Source organism: Lemur catta, chromosome 3, assembly GCF_020740605.2.
Source record: "Lemur catta isolate mLemCat1 chromosome 3, mLemCat1.pri, whole genome shotgun sequence".
Taxonomy (NCBI): domain Eukaryota; kingdom Metazoa; phylum Chordata; class Mammalia; order Primates; family Lemuridae; genus Lemur; species Lemur catta.
The window spans coordinates 20,498,619-20,516,941 of NC_059130.1; the positions used below are offsets into that span (position 1 = coordinate 20,498,619).

The 18,323-nt window shown below is 39.9% G+C and overlaps 1 protein-coding gene across 1 annotated transcript in view; it reads right to left on the reverse strand.

Moving 5' to 3' along the window:
- Positions 1 to 1,148: 1,148 nt before the first annotated feature.
- VTCN1 (V-set domain containing T cell activation inhibitor 1) overlaps positions 1,149 to 18,323 on the reverse strand; it is a 53,051-nt gene continuing 35,876 nt past the window's right edge. The window contains exons 3-6 of the mRNA XM_045546918.1: positions 12,791 to 13,138; positions 9,706 to 9,984; positions 4,815 to 4,984; positions 1,149 to 2,740 (exon numbers count right to left, since the gene is read on the reverse strand). Of these exons, the coding sequence (XP_045402874.1) occupies positions 4,860 to 4,984; positions 9,706 to 9,984; positions 12,791 to 13,138 (752 nt within the window). The 3' untranslated portion in view covers positions 1,149 to 2,740; positions 4,815 to 4,859. The remainder of the gene's footprint in view (positions 2,741 to 4,814; positions 4,985 to 9,705; positions 9,985 to 12,790; positions 13,139 to 18,323) is intronic.

The window sequence follows — 18,323 nt, forward strand, 5'->3', positions numbered from 1 at the left end:
CTCCTGGGAATGAATCATGGGAAAGAGGAAATAAGCCAAGATAGGAAGGAGCAAGTAGTTCAGGCACATGGTAAGACAGACAGTCTGAATTAGAGCAGCACGGTGGGTATGTGGAGACTTCACCAGCTAGAGGAAGATTGGACACTGTAAGTTTCATCAGAGAACCAAAGCACACTACATATTCCATAGAGCAGAAGCCTTATTATGTAATAATGACCCCCAGTACATTCCTCTCCCCCAGTTAACAATGCACAGATTGAGACCACTGTGCACTTAAAACGAGTCTTCCATACAATCTGGGAATAGCTGGTACCCCATACTTCACCCTCAAGTTTGACTTGTTTGTTCCATCAAATGTGTTAATACTTCTGAAAATGCTGTGGCTTTTGGCATCTAAGCTTAAATATCCCCAGATGTCTGTGGTGTGCATCATATTCTGGTCCTTACAGTTGGGCTGATATGACTACATCTGTTATCTAATGCATCTGCTGTGTGCTTGTGAACAAGGCCAAATAATGCAACCTGGGCTGGGATTGTTTTGATTTCATAACCTGGGATAGTTTGCTTTCTCAATTTGATGCAGCACTGGTTTCTTCTTGCAAAAGGACTATTGGGACTGGGCTGGAAAAGCAGCAGGGCAAAGTCGGTGTGAAAGTCCCTTGGGAATTTGTCCCCTGACAATTACATTTTCTATAGATTACATCCCTCCACCAACTACTGGCGTGGCTTTGGAAAGTCATATAACCTGCGGTTAGCCAGTTACCCATACTTCACCCTGGGCCTCTGGGTCTATATCTGAAAAATTTAATAATTCCTCAGTAGTGAAAATCAGAAGTTTGTCCACATATATATATATATGCATATATTCTCTCACATTTATCTTCCTCAAGACCATTGCCACTGCTATTTTCCCAGATGGAGACATGCCAGGCCAGTAAAAGCCTAGTGGAATTTTAAGAAACTAGACCCAGCCCCCTAGCCCATACTCACAGGCTCCCCTCATTCCCTCCCATTCACTTACATATTCACTCAGGATTTATCAAAGGCCTGTTATGTGTTAGGTACTGATTTTTAGAACCTGCTCTATAGCTTTTTAACCCATCTTCCCTTTCACTTACTTTCTTTAACAAACCAGGCAGACAACAGTGTAGGAAATAGATATTTAATCATTCTCTCGAATGGTCAGAACTCCAAAATCAAGTTTTCCATGACAAAGTGTAATACAGTTATGGTGGCTCCAAAGTGCCAGGAAGGCAGTGGTCAACACATAAAAAATGTGGGAAGGGGGCTGGAAACAAAGCATTCTTTTCCATCAGAGCTTCATTCCTCAAGGCCTCATTTTAAAGGGTCATTGTCCCTGCTTTAAAAAGTCTCTGTGTGTTTTAAGGAAGGAACATGTTTGTTGCTTTAATTTGAATTTTGGCCAGGCAGGGGCTGAAGATCTAAATTTAGAGTGAGAGAACTTGAGATGGAACTCAGGTAGCTCTCTTACAGAACTTGGTTTGTAGGGTAGAGTGAAGGGAAGCTCAACAAGCTGAAAATAATCCCATCAGGAATTTCCCTCAGGCATTGTCAACTCTGTTCCCTGAAAGATATTATCCTGGTTGCCCAACAGAGTTCTGGCTCTCTGTGCTGAGGCAGTAGCCAAAGAGACAGAATGCCTATTTTTAGGGAGCAAGCTGCCCTCTTTTCTAGACCCCTTTCTACTTTAAATCAGGGTTTCTTAACGTTGGTGCAGTTGACATTTGGGGATGGGTAATTCTTGGTTGTGGGGAGACATCCTGTACGTTGTAGGATGTTGAACAATGTCCCTGGGCTCTATCCACTAGATGCCAGTAGCACTGTCGCCTGCTCACCCCACCCTCAATTTCTGACAATGAAAATTTTCTCCGAAGCAGCATCACCCCAGTTGAGTCCCACTGTTCTAGATGATGTTGAAAGCTGAGGTCATAGCTGTCCATGTAGGATAGAAAGTAAAAGCCTCAAACCTTGTGATGACATAATGCCACACAGGCAAGGTGAGAGGTCCCTTCCCTGGACCATTCACAAATGAACATCATTTGAGAAATAAAGTGGCATTTGTTGTATAAAAAGGAGGTGCTCAGATTATTTATAAAATCATTGTCACCAATTACTTTTTTTTTTTTGCCATGGTCATTTTTCATGTCTTTGGCATTTTTCAGGTGGGAGGATAAGCCAAGGCACTTTTGGAAGCATCATAATGAAAAGTGAATCATTTGACCCATCACTAAAATGCAGCCACCCCTCAGTTGTGAAGTGGCAGCGGAATCAGCTTCTTACAGCATACATTTGTAGAACAAAGATGTGGATATATTGCAACTGGAACTTTCCAAGAACTTCCTCAGAGCAACATTACAGAACATACAACTAAGGATGCATTGACAAGGGACATACCGTATCCCATCCTCTCACTCCCCAGGAGATAATAGGTAAGGGGAGGTCCCTGAGATCTAGGGATACACTTGTCTCCAAATGCATTTTACTTAACAGTCTTAACATACTTCTCCAGTTCAGATGAATTATTTTCCCAACTTTTAATATATCTTTGAAGATAGACTTATCTTGTTCATACTGGAGTCTTTTGTGGTTGCTTTTGGCTTCTTTTTGTCTCTTGTTCTTGTTTGTCCACTCTAGACTCTAGACATGAATTCATTTTCCCCCAGAAATATAAAACTAGGTCATATCTGGTGGTGCAATAGTTCTGTAGATTCCTGGGATTCTGAAAATAACAGCAATAAGATACCATTAAAGCCATTCAGCAAACACTGATTGAGAACTAAGAGTCTCCCTGCCACTGTGTGAGCATATCTCTTATTTTAAAATGGGCTTATTTTTCTGTATTTTGATGTTGGTCTATTGAGGCCACATGGTCCCATGGGTTGCTGGGGGGAAGGGAGATGGCTTGAATCTCTCCTTAAAGGAGTATCATCACAGTGACAGTCTCAGGGAAGACACAGGTCCTCAGAGCAAATGGGCACTGAGAGATGAAGCCTGGGCAGGCTCCTGAGTAGAGGTAGAAAGATGGCTTTTGCCTCAGTTTCCAACCAGGAAGTGTGTTTGACCTAAAATATCATGATTAGCTATAATGTATGTCACAAAAAATGATCTATTCATTTAGTTTTAAAAATCGACTTGCTTTAAGGTTATTCCTTTATGGTTCTAGGGAGAAAGGGGTGGAGCTGCAGCTAACTGGGTAGCTGTCTAAGACCCCGCGTGTACTGCATGTGAACATCATCCATCACACAGAAGCCACGGCTTTTAAAGAAAAGGCTGCAGATTATTACTCTAAGGGAATACAAGGTAAAGATGAATCAGCTATACTATATAGGTCATATTACCTAGTTGCAGGTTGTTAAAAACACATTTGCAGTGTTGTGGGAAATCAAGGAAAGAAGAAAATGTTCCTTCCTCTACAAGTGAGACCTCTAAGGGACAGTTTCCTTAGGGAAATCTCTCTCTATTGACAACTGTGGAGGATTGGAAATCATGGAAACTGAAGGGTTTCCTTACAAAGAATCTACTTTGAGCATTGCCCTGTAGTAAAGCTTGGAGAGTGAGAGAAACAAAACAAGCAGAAAAATAGATCTTTGTCTGCCCCTGAGGACTTAACAATCTAGGCAAGGAATATATGTGCCTTAGAGAGTATAAGATATAAATTATACATGCATGCCAAGAGGATGTAAAATACAATGACCCTCAGGAAAGAGAGCTATAAGCTAGGGAGCATTTTCCTGAAAAGGATAAAGGAAGTAGTGGGTATGAATTGCCATGGAGTAGAGGAAATTTCCAGGAAGGGGCAGTGAGAGAGGGAGCAAGACCAGAGAGTAGTGGTAGGAAGCTGAGAGAAGGAGGAAGCTCAGGGAGAGAAACTGAGAAGGCAAGGACTTTAACTTTGATACAGTAGTGCCCAGAGAGTCACTTTGGGTTCCAGAGCAAAGGAATGCTGTGATGAAAATAGTGTTTGAATACTTTGATTCTGGCACTATGTTTCTTATCAGCTGAAATAGGGAGAGGAAGGAGCAAGTACAGCATTTTAGAACTAGTCTGGGTGTGAGGTGACAAAGGCTAGATTAGGATCAATCTGAGAGACAACACAGGGGAAAATGCTGTTAGGGTTGGTAACAAATTGACATAAAGGATGGAGGGGAGGCAAAAGTAGCTCAAAGGCTGTGAGCCTGGAGGCTTGCTGGGGATGCCACTGAGTAACATGGGAGTGTTGACTGGATCTTCATGAGTTCAGCTTTATACACATTTCATATGCAGAAGAATATTCAGAAGCAAATGTCCCAATAATAATTGGAGCCAGAGGACTGAAGTGAGAAAGAGAAGTCTCAGTAGGAGTGCTAATTGATGAGTCATCTGCCAGCTCTCCTGTCAAAAGGGACCTTGTTGGAGGGGTTGAGGGGAGGTCACTTATGTGAGTGATTATGTATATGTCATTACAGTTTATAAATAACAGTGAAATCCAGGGTAACCCTTCAGGGCTAAACATCTCTTTCTCTTCAATAAGATATTTTTGACTTCGTTGATGACTCAGTAAATTAAAAGGTATTTGAATTTACAGAAATATTTGAATTATACAGAGTTGTTTTCCCTGTAAGTTTGTCAGTGAGGTCTATGCTCTTTGTTAAGCTAACAAATGATTACCTTTCACAATTCTAGTGGAAATGGTGTTATAACTCTGGCATCATTAAATGTTTCCTTTTGTGGCTGATGCTGGAACTACTTGACTCTTGTTAGGAACATAAGCACTCACAGAACCAGTCTCCCATACCATTTGTGCTTCATCTCACCTGTTGGACCAATGACTTTGCATTTTTGTGTGTGACCGAGTCACATTATTTGAGCATCAGGTAAGGGGAGAGAGGCAGGAGTACCCAGCTGATGACAAAGAAAGAAGAGGCACACGCAGAAGCCTTTGAGTGCAGTAGCTGTAGGTGACTCCGCCTTTTGATCTCAGAGTCTGTAAAGGTAGAGAAAAAAGTTTGGAGTCACATAGGAGAAACTAGATGTCTTCTTCATATGACTGGTTAGCAAAGAAAATTACCCCCAAAACAGAACAAGTTCCTAATACAAGCAATTTTTTTTTTTTACCCGTTTCTCCACCTTTCTGCAACTGTCTTAAAAGCAGAGCTTTCCCTTTTTTCAAAGGAAGTTCCATTCTGTGGTCCACTCCAGTGAGCACTCAGCCAAATGAAAAACTATACCAATAAAGAGATTGTCATTGGTTACCACATAAAAAGTAGGTTAAACAAACAGCCATGGCCAGTCCTTGGTTTCAGATCTATTTTTCCTCCAGACAGTCACCTTTACAGGATCTGTGTCATTAGCTTTCATCATACAACTGTAAAGTGTTGAGGAAGCATTGTGCTCATTATGGAGTAGAGAAAGGTAGAAGTGAAGAAATGAAAATACTCTTCTTTTGGTTTATTTTCTCCCTAGACAATCCTATCTCATTTATTTCGTTTTAGCTCTGTCACTTACTGGCTGTGTGACTTTAGGCAAGTTACTCAATATGCTCCAGTTTCTTCACCTATAAAATAGGGCTACAATAATAGTAACCTACTTCATAGGGTTCTTATAAGAATTAATGAGTAAATACATGTAAAGCACTTAGAACAGGACCTGATTCATAGTGTGCCCTCAATAAATATTAGCTATAAAACAACAATAGTAACCCCACTCAAGCCTAATAAGCACTACTTTCATGCTGATCATTTCTAAATCTAATTCCTTAACTTAAACTCTGTCCTGAGTTCTAAATCTGGACTTCCAGTTGCTACTAGATATGTCAGTTAAAAACATTATTCAGTAAATATTTCTGATCACCTACTGTTGGGGTTCCAAGGAGTTCAATAAATAACAATCTCTTCCTCAGCTTGGCTCTGGACCAATTAAAGAGAAGGACAAAAAGAGTAAGGCAATTGGAAGACCAAAATACCACCTTTATTGCTGAAAAATCTGATAATAAGGAATGAGGCTTTGTAGGTAGGCAAGTGGGCTGTAGCCCGGACTTCCCCAGGGACAGACAGAAGCAGATTGGGGCAGACCTTCTCCTGCAAGGGCAGATTCCACCCTTGAAAAACTGATGGCTTGAAGGAGCAGAGCAGATTGTATACACACTCCTGAGAGTTAGCTAAAAAGAAAGGGAAAAAAAAGGAGCTGAGCTACTTGTCTAGCTTCTCATAATATACTCCCCATTCAGATAAATTACTTCTCCTTTGGAGAACAGTGAAAGAAGGAGAAAGAGAGAGGCTAAAAAGGTTACATTGAAGGAAATATGTGGAGAAGAGATGTAGCATTCTTCCCCAAAACCTATCATGTGCTGGGTACTGTGCTAAGCATTGGGCATCTCTACCTGTGTGTACCATGGGCATTTTAAACTTATCTCTAAAACCCTCATGTTCTCCCCATACATGTTGCTCCTGTGTTTTCATCGTTTTGCTGGTAGCACTACCAATCTCCTAAGCATCCTGAGTAGAAATATCAAACCCATTCTGACTTGTTATTTCTCTTGACCTTCACATTTGCATCACCAAGGCTTGTACATTATTTTCAGGTAACTTTTGATTCTTTCCCTTTTTCTTTCCCATTACCACTGCCCAGTTAATACCTTCATAATTTCTCCCCTGGATCCTTGGCATAGGTCCAGGGGAGAAATTGGCTCCTGACTTCATGTCTTCCTATTCTATTAATATCAAAACCATTTTTTTCTCCTTTAAAACCCGGCTTGAACTCTACCTTATCTACTGATCCACGGCAGTCATAATTAGTAGCTCTTTCCTTTAAGTACCAAATCTACACTGTGATTAACTTATGCTATGATACTTGTGCTATTCATGTCAGTATATTATGAGGTTTAAAAAAGTGCTCTGAACTTACTTGGCACACAGTAAATACTTGTTACATGAATGGCCTAAATTAGCAGAATAGTTAGAAAACACAGAATATAAATCCCATCACCCCATTTAATCGTTTAAAGACATGTATGGAACACTGACTTTGTGCATGGCAAGAAGAAATTCTGCTATTTTTAAAATTTTGAGCTATTAAAAGTTGTATTTAGTCCTAATACTGATACTTGGAACACTTGTTTTGATGTATCTAATAAACATGTAAGGAAAAAGGATTTGCTCCCTGAATAAAAGGTGTGCTCAATGTCTGTGTTTTGTTCAATTATTGCCTCTGCTATTAGAAGACATTAGTTATACAGTTTGGAGCTTTTTATTGACATCTGAACTGAGGTACTGCTGTCAACATCTATTGTTTTAAATGACCAATGCTTCATTCTCGGGAAAGCCTTCCATCAGATACTGCCCTATTGGGCAGCTGACCCAAGTTGAGCCAGTCAAAGTCCTTCTTGGGAATGTAGAATGAGACTGATGGATTAGGTTCCATCTGGTCACTCTCTTAAGTGAAAGAGATTTTTAAATATAAGATCTCTTGGCAACCACATTTTGCCATATAGACTAAAACAAGAGAGAGCAAAGAGAGAATAAAGTAGAAATTTAAAAGGAGAAAAAGAATCCAACTGGAATTTAAGTTCCTGGTTCCAGCTGTTTCTCAAGTCAATTGTACTTCTTTCTTTGGTTCCATGAAACATCTCATTACCCTTTTAATAAATCCCCCTTTTATTTTAGGTTTATTTGAGTTAGTTTTCTGTTACAGGCAACTAAAAGAGTCCTAACCAGGATAGTTGCCAATTTGTTCCTCAAGACGGTGGAAGAGCTCTCTCATATATATACTTTTTTTTATTAGATACTTAAAAAAATTGTAGTTTAAAAAACACAAAATTTATCATCTTAACCATTTTTAAATGTACAGTTAAGTAGTGCTAAGTATATTCACATTGTTGTAAAACAGATCTCTAGAATTTTTTCATGTTGCAAATCTGAAACTCTACACCTATTAAGCAAAAACCCCTTTCTCCTCCACCTCCTCCACCCCAATCCTAGTAACCACTATTCTATTTTCTATTTCTGTGAATTTGACTACTTTAGATGCCACATATAAGTAGAATCAGACAGTATTTGTCTTTTTGTGAATGGCTTATTTCACTTAGCATAATGTTCTGAAAGTTCATCCATGTTGTAGCATGTGATAGGATTGCCTTCCTTTTTCAGGCTGAATAATACTGTATTGTATGTTTATATCACATTTTATTTATCCAGTCATCCATTGATAGACATTTTAGGTTGCTTCTATCTCTTGACTATTCTGAATAGTGCTGCTAGGAACATGGCTGTGCAAATATCTCCTTTAGATTCTGCTTTGAATTCTTTTGGCTATATCCCCCAAAGTGGGATTGCTAGATAATATGGTAGTGCTATTTTTAATTTTTTAAGGACCATCTATACTGTTTTCTATAGCACTTGTACCATTTCACAGTCCCACTAACAGTGCATGAGGATCCCAATTTCTCCACATCCTCACCAACACTTGTTATTTTCTCCTTCTTCTTTTTTTCATAGTAGCCATCCTCACAGGTGTTAGGTGATATCTCCTTGTGGTTTTGATTTGCACATATCTGATGATTAGTGATGTTGGTCATCTTTTCCTGTACTTTTTGGCCATTTATATATTACATTTGGATAAATCTCTATTCAAGTCCTTTGCCCATTTTTAAATTGGGGTTATTTCATTTTTTTTGTTGTTGTTGAGTTGTAGGAATTCTTTATATATTCTGGATATTAACCCTTTATTAGAGACATGATTTGCAAATATTTTCTCACATTCTATAGGTTACTGATATATATATGCACACATAATTGTGTTATATTTTAAAATTGATATAATTGTACATATTTAGGGAGTTTATATATACAATTTTAAATTTAAAAATATAATCTGGTAAGAATAGGATTCATTGAGTTAAATTCAGCAAACATTTATAGGGTACTTACAATGTGTGAGATATTTTCTGCCTAGTTCTAGACTTGATAGAGATAGCAGTCTCCTGACATACACATTCACTACAGTTTGAATCCAGTTTAGCCCCAGGAGAGATGGTCTTAGAAGTCATAAATCATTCTATGCATTTTCTTGATACTTGCTCAACCCTAGGTTTTGTATTCACTAAAATACTGCATGGAAACTAGAATGTTGGGCCTTTGCAGGTAGTTCTCAGCTAGAGTGCTGGGAGGCCAGTTCAATCTAGAGGTTTCAGATTAATCCTGGGGCAATATTGGTGGGATCATGAGTCAGTCTCGTGAGGGATGACTAAGACTAAGTCAGAATCCAGACCTTTAGTCTTCAGACTCAAAGCCATCTCAAAGGCAGGTTAGAATCAAATCAGTTTTGAGGGGCTTAGGATATAATACACTAGGCGAATATATCAAAGATGTCAAATAATCATCACTTCCCTACTGCTACACCAAAGTAGCCCTACCGAATTAGACAGAGCCTCAGAATCCTGAACTCTGCTCTCCATACAACCAGTCAATGAGAAGGCACACAAAATGAAGCTTAATTGCCATCTTTGACCTATATGCCATATATATTGTTTTGTGTTAGGCTTCTCTTATGTAATGCAATCCCAATTGGAATTATGTTCAGGGTCTTAGTGAAGAGGATTCTAGAGAGTTTTTGCCATGGTACATAATACATCTATTAAAGAAATTGGATTTCAATTTAGATTTTATTCTCTCCCCAATAAATCCATACAAAAAGTGTGGAGGAACCCACCTGTCACTTTGATATCCCCTGTGGCTTTGGCAATGTCATTTTCAATCATACAGGAGTATGTGTTGTTGATTGTGACATTGTAGAGCATGGACACAACCTTCATGGTCACATTCTCAGAGTTCAGCTCAAAGCTGGTGTTGGAGAATTCCGAGAAGTTGGCTCCCTGGTCAACTTGGGATGCCCAGATCACTGTGGGCTGGGGGAACCATCGGGGAGCCTCACACCGCAGGCTCTCTGAACTGGCATTATAGTCCACATTTACCTCTGGCATGCTGAAGGCTGCAAGGTCAAACGCCGAAAGGGGCAGATGAGATGTCAAAGTCAGGCAGATAAGACAATGCCTTTGGAGTGCTAGGTCTTCAAAACACAGTCATTTCTACCATTGAAGTAATTCAGTACTTCCCCAGGAGTCTGTCTGTGTATGGCCATTGTATTGTAGATGAAAATAATTATTTGCTCATAGTACTGCTATACATCATAACCCTTTAGCCAATACCATAAACCCTAAGGACCTAAGTTCTAGGTATATTATTGTTACAACAGACAATTTTCTCCAAGTAAGAGGGCCTCTAGTGATCATAAACAAGCTTATTCCTTAGGGAAACTGGGCATTTTCCAGGGACCTGTGAAACCTTCCGGATTTTATGTATTTTTCTGCCTGGAGGATAAAGTTAGCGAAACAAACAGCATTCGCCTGTCACCCACAGAAATTCCACACACAAGCTTTGTCATCGTGGGGACTTTGAGTTTACTTGGGTGGAGACTGTCCAGCCCTGGTATCCAGGGATATAAATAGGCATTTGTTTTCTTTTAAGATAATTCTCCTCACTGGGGAGGTAAATGCATTTTGAAATTAAGACTAGCTTCACCTCATAACTAGGCAGAAAGACACTTGTGGGAAAATGTTAAGACCTGGATTTTTTACTGGGCCATAATGGCAAGATACAATTTATTGATTTATTTAGCATCTTCTTTTGCCCAGGACTGAGCTGGTACTGAGTGAGTGGTGATAGGAAAGCCTTTGCTTTGCTCTTAATGAGTCTGTCTTCTAGCAGGGGAGGCAAGACCCATATGCTTGGAGTAGGCAGGGATTAAGCTCCTAGGAGATGATGTGGGAAACTAAGTTTACATGACAATGAGCCCCCATTTACTGAGGGTGCGCTCTGTGCCAGTACTGTGTTCCAGATATTATTTCATTTGATGCTCACAATAATCCTATGAATGTTATCATCCCCATTTTAAAAAGCAAACTTTTAATTTTGGAATAATAGCACATGTACAGAAAAGTTGCAAACATAATACAGAGAGTTGCTGTATACTGCTGACCTGGTTTCTCCTAACATTAACATTTAACCATGGTGCACTGGTCAAAACTGAGAAACCATCATTGGCACATTGCTGTTAACTAAACTCCAGACTTTACTAGGATTTCTCCAGTTTTTCAACTATGTTCTTTTTCTGTTCCAGGATCCCATCTAGAGTACCACAATGCTTTTAGTCATCATATCTCCTTAGGTTCTTCTAGTCAGTGACATTTTCTTAATCTTTCCATGTTTTTTATGACCTTGACAGTATTGAGGAGTACTGGTCAGGTATTTTGAGGTATGCCCCTCTATTAGAATTTGTGTGATTTTTTTTCTCCTGATTAGACTGAGATTATAGGTTTGGGAGAGGAAGACAACAGGAGATAAAGTACCGTTCTTATCACATCATATCAGAAGGTACCTGCTAGCAACATGACTTATCATTAGTGATGTTAACTGCCTGAAGCAGTGTTTGCCAGGTTTCTTTGGTAGCTGGACTTCATTGAGTCTAACACACCTGAGTGGGGTGGGGTGTGTATTAAGCTGCACTTCCTGGAGGGGGAGAGATCTAAATGAATTATTTGAAATTCATCTGTAAAGAAGATTTGTTTCATCTCTTTTAATATTCATATAAGCATGTAGTCATGTATTTTTTTATACTTGGAGTTTTAATTCAATACTATATTATTTATTTTGTTGTTTAAATTATTCTAGCTTTGCCACTGGAAGCTCCTTCAGTTGGCTCCAGGGTCCCTTTGACCTGACCTCATTAATCCCCATTTTAAGATGAAGAAACTGAGGCTCAGAGATATTACCTTGCTTGGGCCACTGTACTTACACAGGTCTGATTCTAGGTCTCTGCTTTGGATAATTACATATGCATGTTATGAGGTGTTTAAGAAAGGCCTGTGCAGACTAGGTTAGGCTAGGAGGGCTCAGTATACTTTCTGTCTGTCCTTCAAGGCTCTCTCAAATGCCCTTTTCTCCATGGGGGCTTTTCTATCCCTTCCCTCCTGTGCATTTGTATGTGATCTCTCTCTTCCTCTGATTCTCTGAGTCACTCGACTTATCTTTCTCTTAAAGCATTTGATGTGATTTATCAATTATTATAATCATTGACATGCTTTATCCCTGTACTGACCCTCAGCTCTGTAAGATCTTCACTGTGAGCTCTGCAAGAGCAGGGCACTCATCTTTATATTCCTCATGGTATCTATCTGAGTCCTTGCAAATTCAGAAAATACGTGCCAAATTGGGTTGGCAAGGAAGGAGGATTTCATTGAGGGGGGAGAATTAATAAGTTTTTAGTACAATAGTTTTTTGGTTGGTCCCCTTTGAATTTCTCCTAAAATGGGCCCACTGCCAATAGTCTCTAGAGAAATTGATTTCAGACTTGGGCCTGGGCCTTCTGGGCATAGAAAGATCCCGGGCCAGCTTTTAGGCTTCTTTTAGTAGCAGTATTAGGGGCTATGCCATAAAAAAACTACGTTTATTTTAGGGAATATACCTGGAAATTCAGAAGTGGCAAGAGCCCAGGACAAAAGATTTTAAGACCAGTATTATAGTCAGCTACTGTGGGGGTTGGTGTGGATCTTGGGCAAAAAATACCAAGGATTACTGCTAGCAGAATTGCGAGGGTCTTTGGCTGATACTAGTCATTCATGAGCACAACATGATATTTCCTCATAACCTTTATCATAACTCATACCTTATCAAAGTCATAACCTTTAACTTCAAATATCTTTTGGTGCTTTCTTTCCCTTTCTCCAAAAGTAACTCACCTCCAGTTTTATACTCAAGGTTGGCATTCCCCTTGCCTTTAGAAGTGATAATGTGACATTTGTAGGTGCCAGCATCTGTGAGTTTCACATTTTTCAGCCTCAGAGAGGCATTGCCAACTATCACTTGATCAGCAAACACTGCTGTCCGGCCTCTGAACATTTCATCCTGATCCGACAGGTCATCTTTGCCTTCTTTAAACTCATGGACCAAGCCCATAACACCTTCCTTCAGCCATTGTATCACGATATCAGAAAGTTTGATGTCAGGTTCAAAAGTGCAGCTCAGGATTCCATCCTCCCCAATGTTCCCAGCTGAGGTGAGAGCGGTGACTGTGATGGAGTGTGTCCCTGCAATCCAGGAAGCAAGGATCAATGCCCAGGGAAGTGACGGAATTTTCACAACCAAACCCTTCATTACTAAAAGCCAAACAGAGACTCCTGTGATAAATTAAAAATACAGAAGAACTGGAGAGGCATATAACAAAAAAGAAGACAAGAATAGAAAGAGCAGGAAGACAATCATTTTGATATCTATAGCAGATCTGCCATACACAACAGCTTCTGTAAGACCAAGTAACCCAAACCTTGAGGGGCAGCAAGAGGATAACACATCAGACTTGAGGTTTGAAGAGGAAAATTTCAAGTCTTCCCTTTGTCACTTAATAGCTGTGTGACCTTCAGTAAGTCATGTAATCTCTCTGGATCTCAGAAAAATGGAGGTAACAAATATCTGTCTTACCTACCGTAAGGGGTTCTTGTGAGGATCAAATCAAATGGATGTGAACTTGATTTGCAAACTGTAATTACACATACAAGGTGTTGTTATTCTTAGTTAACCGGATGTGTCAGAGAAGTCAAACCTCATGTTAACTAAATGTGGCTAGTCATTCTGAAGAACACTAAATTCTAAAGTGCTGTTACTTTTATCTCCATTTGAATGATGAAGAAACTAAGACATGGAGAAGATAAGTGACTTGGTCAAGGTTACAGCGCTAGCTATGGCATGATGAAGAATGGTACTAATTCAGTCACTTTTGGTCTAAGATAAAAGCTGCCCCCTCCTCTCTGAACATACTGCCAGTAGAAATACTAATTATGGTGGCAGGTGTGTCCAACTGCCTCTTCCCCACTTGCCCAGCCCATAGCCCACCCAGTCAGGGAAGGATCAACCAGCTGTTCTTTGTGCACTGGAGGCTGCTGACTGAGGACACCTATGGGGGTGATTTAATTAACTGAATCTTCTTGAGAGGCTCCTTCTGTGGTCTGGATGTGAAACTAAGGAGAGGATGGCCTTGGAGCCCAGGAGGAGAGTGGAGCAGACACAAAGTGTAGGGGAGAGACCATGAGAGAGAGGGATAGAGAGAGTCCTCTATTCCAGAGCTGTCTTGGATCCTGAGGGTGTTCAGGTCTAGTTCCTGTTTTAATTTCTGCATATTCCATAAACAAACACCTTATATTAAAATGGCCTGCACAAGCCTCTCTTCTTTACAGCCAAAAAAGCGCAACATGATGGGTCCTGAGCACTTTTCAACTGTACTTTTCATCTTCCTTGTTGATATTCCTGCCTTTCATCTTTGCCTCCATCCATTCATTTTACATGCATTAATCTTACAGGTAGACCTTCTTAAAGTATAATCTGAACATGTCTGTTTTCTAGTCACTAATCATCCATGGCTCCTAAGGGCTATGGAATGAATTTCGGATTTTCCAGCATAGTCTTCAAAGCCAAACCCTGCCTGGCACATAGTAAATGCTCCATAGATATTAGCTCTTATTGCTGTCTTTGCAGCCTCCTCACTTCATCCTTTCATAGTCCATTCTGTCTATCTGTATCAAATGATTTGTTATTTTCTGCCTTCAATAAAAAAATACATAAACAAAGCATACACGTGCTTTTTTCCCCCCAAATGTAAGAGGGAAACATTGTGAACACAGGGGTATCATTGGCTCTTCTCTTCTTTCAGCCCATTAGGGGTTGGAATTGTCTCATTGACTCCCTGGCCTTTATAAGGTAGATGAGGGTAATGAATCAGAGACAGAACTGGAGAAGCTAAGCTAGATGAATTTACAGTAGAAACAACAGAGAGCTACTGACGGAAGAAAAATATAGCTAGAAAAAGAGGCAGAGGAACCAAAAACAAGTACATAGCTTGGGTTGGGAGGCTGTTTTAGAGGCTTGAGAGCATTGGAGAGGAGAGACTTTGGGGGCAGTTGCTATGCATGGCCATTCATGCGACAGATTTGGGAGAAAAATTATGAAAGAGGATAATATGATGATTTTTCTGTGTAATATGAATGCAACACATACCTCCATACCCTGCCTTGGCATTTTCTTGAACACTGCTTTAATGATTCAGGTTTTTTTTTCCAATTATTTTTATTTCACAGATTGATATCCAAGGCAGCCCAGGCTAGCACAGTTACACTATGCACCTTCACATCCTTGCTCATCTTGCACCTATAATTCATAGTTCTCACCTCTCCTTTGTCACCAGTTATCTAAATTCTACTTACCTTCAAGTCTGTTCAGATGGCAGCCCCCCTATGGAAACTTCTTTTAATCCACCAAGGCAAAATTTGTAGATTCTCTCTTTTCTCTCCCTTAATATTTTCTTTTACCTTTCTTAACGGCAGCTGTCTCCTTCTGCCTGGTCTCTCATCTATCTCTGGCACTAATTTGTAAGCTTTTCAAGGGCAGAAACTGTCTTAATCATATCCATAAGTTCCTATAGTGCCTAGTGCTTTGTTTCTACAGAGAAAAATAATATTTACTGAGTGCATGAATAACTGAATAAATAAATGGAAATCAGTGGAAATCAAAGCATAGTTTGAGATGATCTAAAATGATCGCAGGAGTAAGGTGGCAGGATTACCACATCTAAATTTCGGGGAAATGTGAGCCAGTGGCGGAAAAAAGGTAATAAAAATACACAGAGATTCTCAATAAAATCATGGATGAAATGTAAGTATGTTAGAGCAAGGGTAAATTTGGTGGTTGTTGATAAAGTGCCATTAAAGTTGAATTGAAAAATTACTTTTTGGAAAAAAATACATGATTAGCACAGTTTATGGAGAGACTGAAATGGTAATGACACATCTTAGTTCAGTAATTGTATTACTGAATTAATTTTAATGTATTGGCCTTGAGCCCACAGGGAATCTGTTGAAATATTTCCTAGAGAACTGAATGATTAAAAGTAGGCAGCTGTGGAGTGCCCCAGGGACCTGCTGCAGGTTCTAGTCATTTCAGGTTGCATTAATGATGTGGCAGAAGGAATGAGTGTAATGTCAATTAAACCCCCCCCATATCAAATAAAGAGGAGGAATAAAAGCCGGTGAGAACTTAAAAAGCCATGACTACCTAGCCATTGCTCTGCACCTAGAAAGTAGTCAATAAATATTTGTTTGTTAAGTGAGTAAATGATAGCTAAAAGCAATAACATAAAATTTAATTTGCAAGCAACAGCATGTAAATATTAGTTCTCACACAAAGGAGTCTGTGTTCAAACTTGAAAACAAACACTGGCTCAAGTAGCATTATAAAGTCTGACCTGATACGACTGTCCAGGCCTAATGACCACCAGAGATTCTTGTGTTAACTTGGTGAGCTAAAGGACAAAAGGGCCCCGTGGAATGGGTCAGAGGCTGCTTTCTATTGATATAGAATTCTGTTCAATAGGCACAGATTTTAAGTATTTCACTGGCCTCTAAGATTTCATCAAACCCTTTAAAATTGGAAGCCCCAGCCACTTACTGAAAATGAATTATCCAGTTAGTGAGGGCTAAGTACTACCACAGCTCCAGTCTGCATGAAGAAAGGGGGGCCGTCAAGGGGGAGCAACTGAAATTTGAGCAGCTCTGTGTTCACACAGGGTGAGTACTATTCAATTGGTCCTCAGTTGTAGGAGCAGGAATATATTGGAGAATGGGGGTACAGGCAACACAAGACAAGGATTCTTTACAGAAATTAATACTGGGGCACCCTACAGCAATGGATTAAACCTGGAAAATAAATTTCCCCTTGACATGAGTCAGTAAGGCAAGTTCTGTACATTCTAATAGCATAGAGAACATACCAGAAGTCTTCAGCAGATGGCCAGTCAGCATCTGCTGAAACCCAGCTGCCCAGATAGGGACCACAGCACATGGCTTAAAGGTGGAAATACAAGATTTAAGGCTGCACCAGTGGAGCCTGGCGTCGCACCTGTGAGTGCCACACTTGCCAAAGAAAAGTGTGGGGTAGGGAGTAGCAGTAGCTCCTGTGAGAAGAAATTAGACAGGATACTAGGCCAGGGCAGAAAAGGGAAGCTGTAGAGCATGGTGTTTGAGAACATGGCACAGGCATCAAGCTATCTGGGTTCAAGTCCCAGCTCTGCCACTTATTAGTTATGTGACCGTGGGCAAGTTTTCTAAACTTTTTTTTCCATAATTTTTTTTATCTGTAAAATGAGGATGCTCCCTCTGAGGGTCCCTAAAAAGACTAAATGACACAATGTAGGTGAGGTACTTAATACAGTATCTGACTTGCCACATGCTAAATCTTATACTGATACTGATGTGATTTAACTAGAATCATTTGAGTAGATTGCAGATCAGAGTCCCAGGAGGTAGAGAAAGAATATTTTACTAAATGCTTACTTACAATGACTCATTTTGAGCCAAGAGAGGTAAGAATGACCATTGCATCCATTTTATGAATGAGGATAAAGAGGCTTCATGAGGTTAAAGGGCTTACCTAATACCCTGTATCTAGCAAGCAGTGGAGTCAGTATCAAACCCAGCTTGTCTGGCACTGGGGCTGTGCTCTTTCTGCCACATTTTGCTGTTCATTTGTTAGTTCATACCCCAGGCCGGATTGAGACATGTAGAGAGCCAACCCACTAAAATGATATCCCTGCTTCACTTAAAAATAAAAACCATAAAATAAGTGTAAGAAAGGCCAACAAATGCTTGATTATTTTTTCATATGACTACAACGTTTTTTGAAATAGCAAATACTTTCCAAACAATTTGTGCAATGCTCCTGTTTTGCTGCCATGAGCACATACCTGGTTGGCTTACCCAGTGTCTGAAGATGGGGCATTATTAAGAGGCAGTGTCCTCCTAGTAATTGGCATCCTTCCCTGACCTCCCTAACTTCAAAGGAGGCCTATCCTGCTGTGACCAGGAAATTGTGCAGGTGCTATATGAATGCATTCATAATAGCAAATTTTTATTAGTAGCATTGATGTTATCAATATAAATAACCGTGGCAGCCATTTATCATACACATGTCAGGTACTTTTTTCTCATTCAATTTTCACTATGACCCTGCCCATTTTACCAGTGAGAAAACCAATTCTGGAAAGTTAAATTGCATCCCAAAGAACATACAGGTAGTGTCAGACCTAAGATTGGAACGTCTCTGATTCTTAAACTCTTCCACTACACAGAGCTGTTCAAAGTCACCTAGTGAGTGATAGCACAGGGACTGAGCTAAGTATGGTCAGGCACCTTTTCACTCTCTCTCCTTCCTTCTCGAAGGGTCATCCAC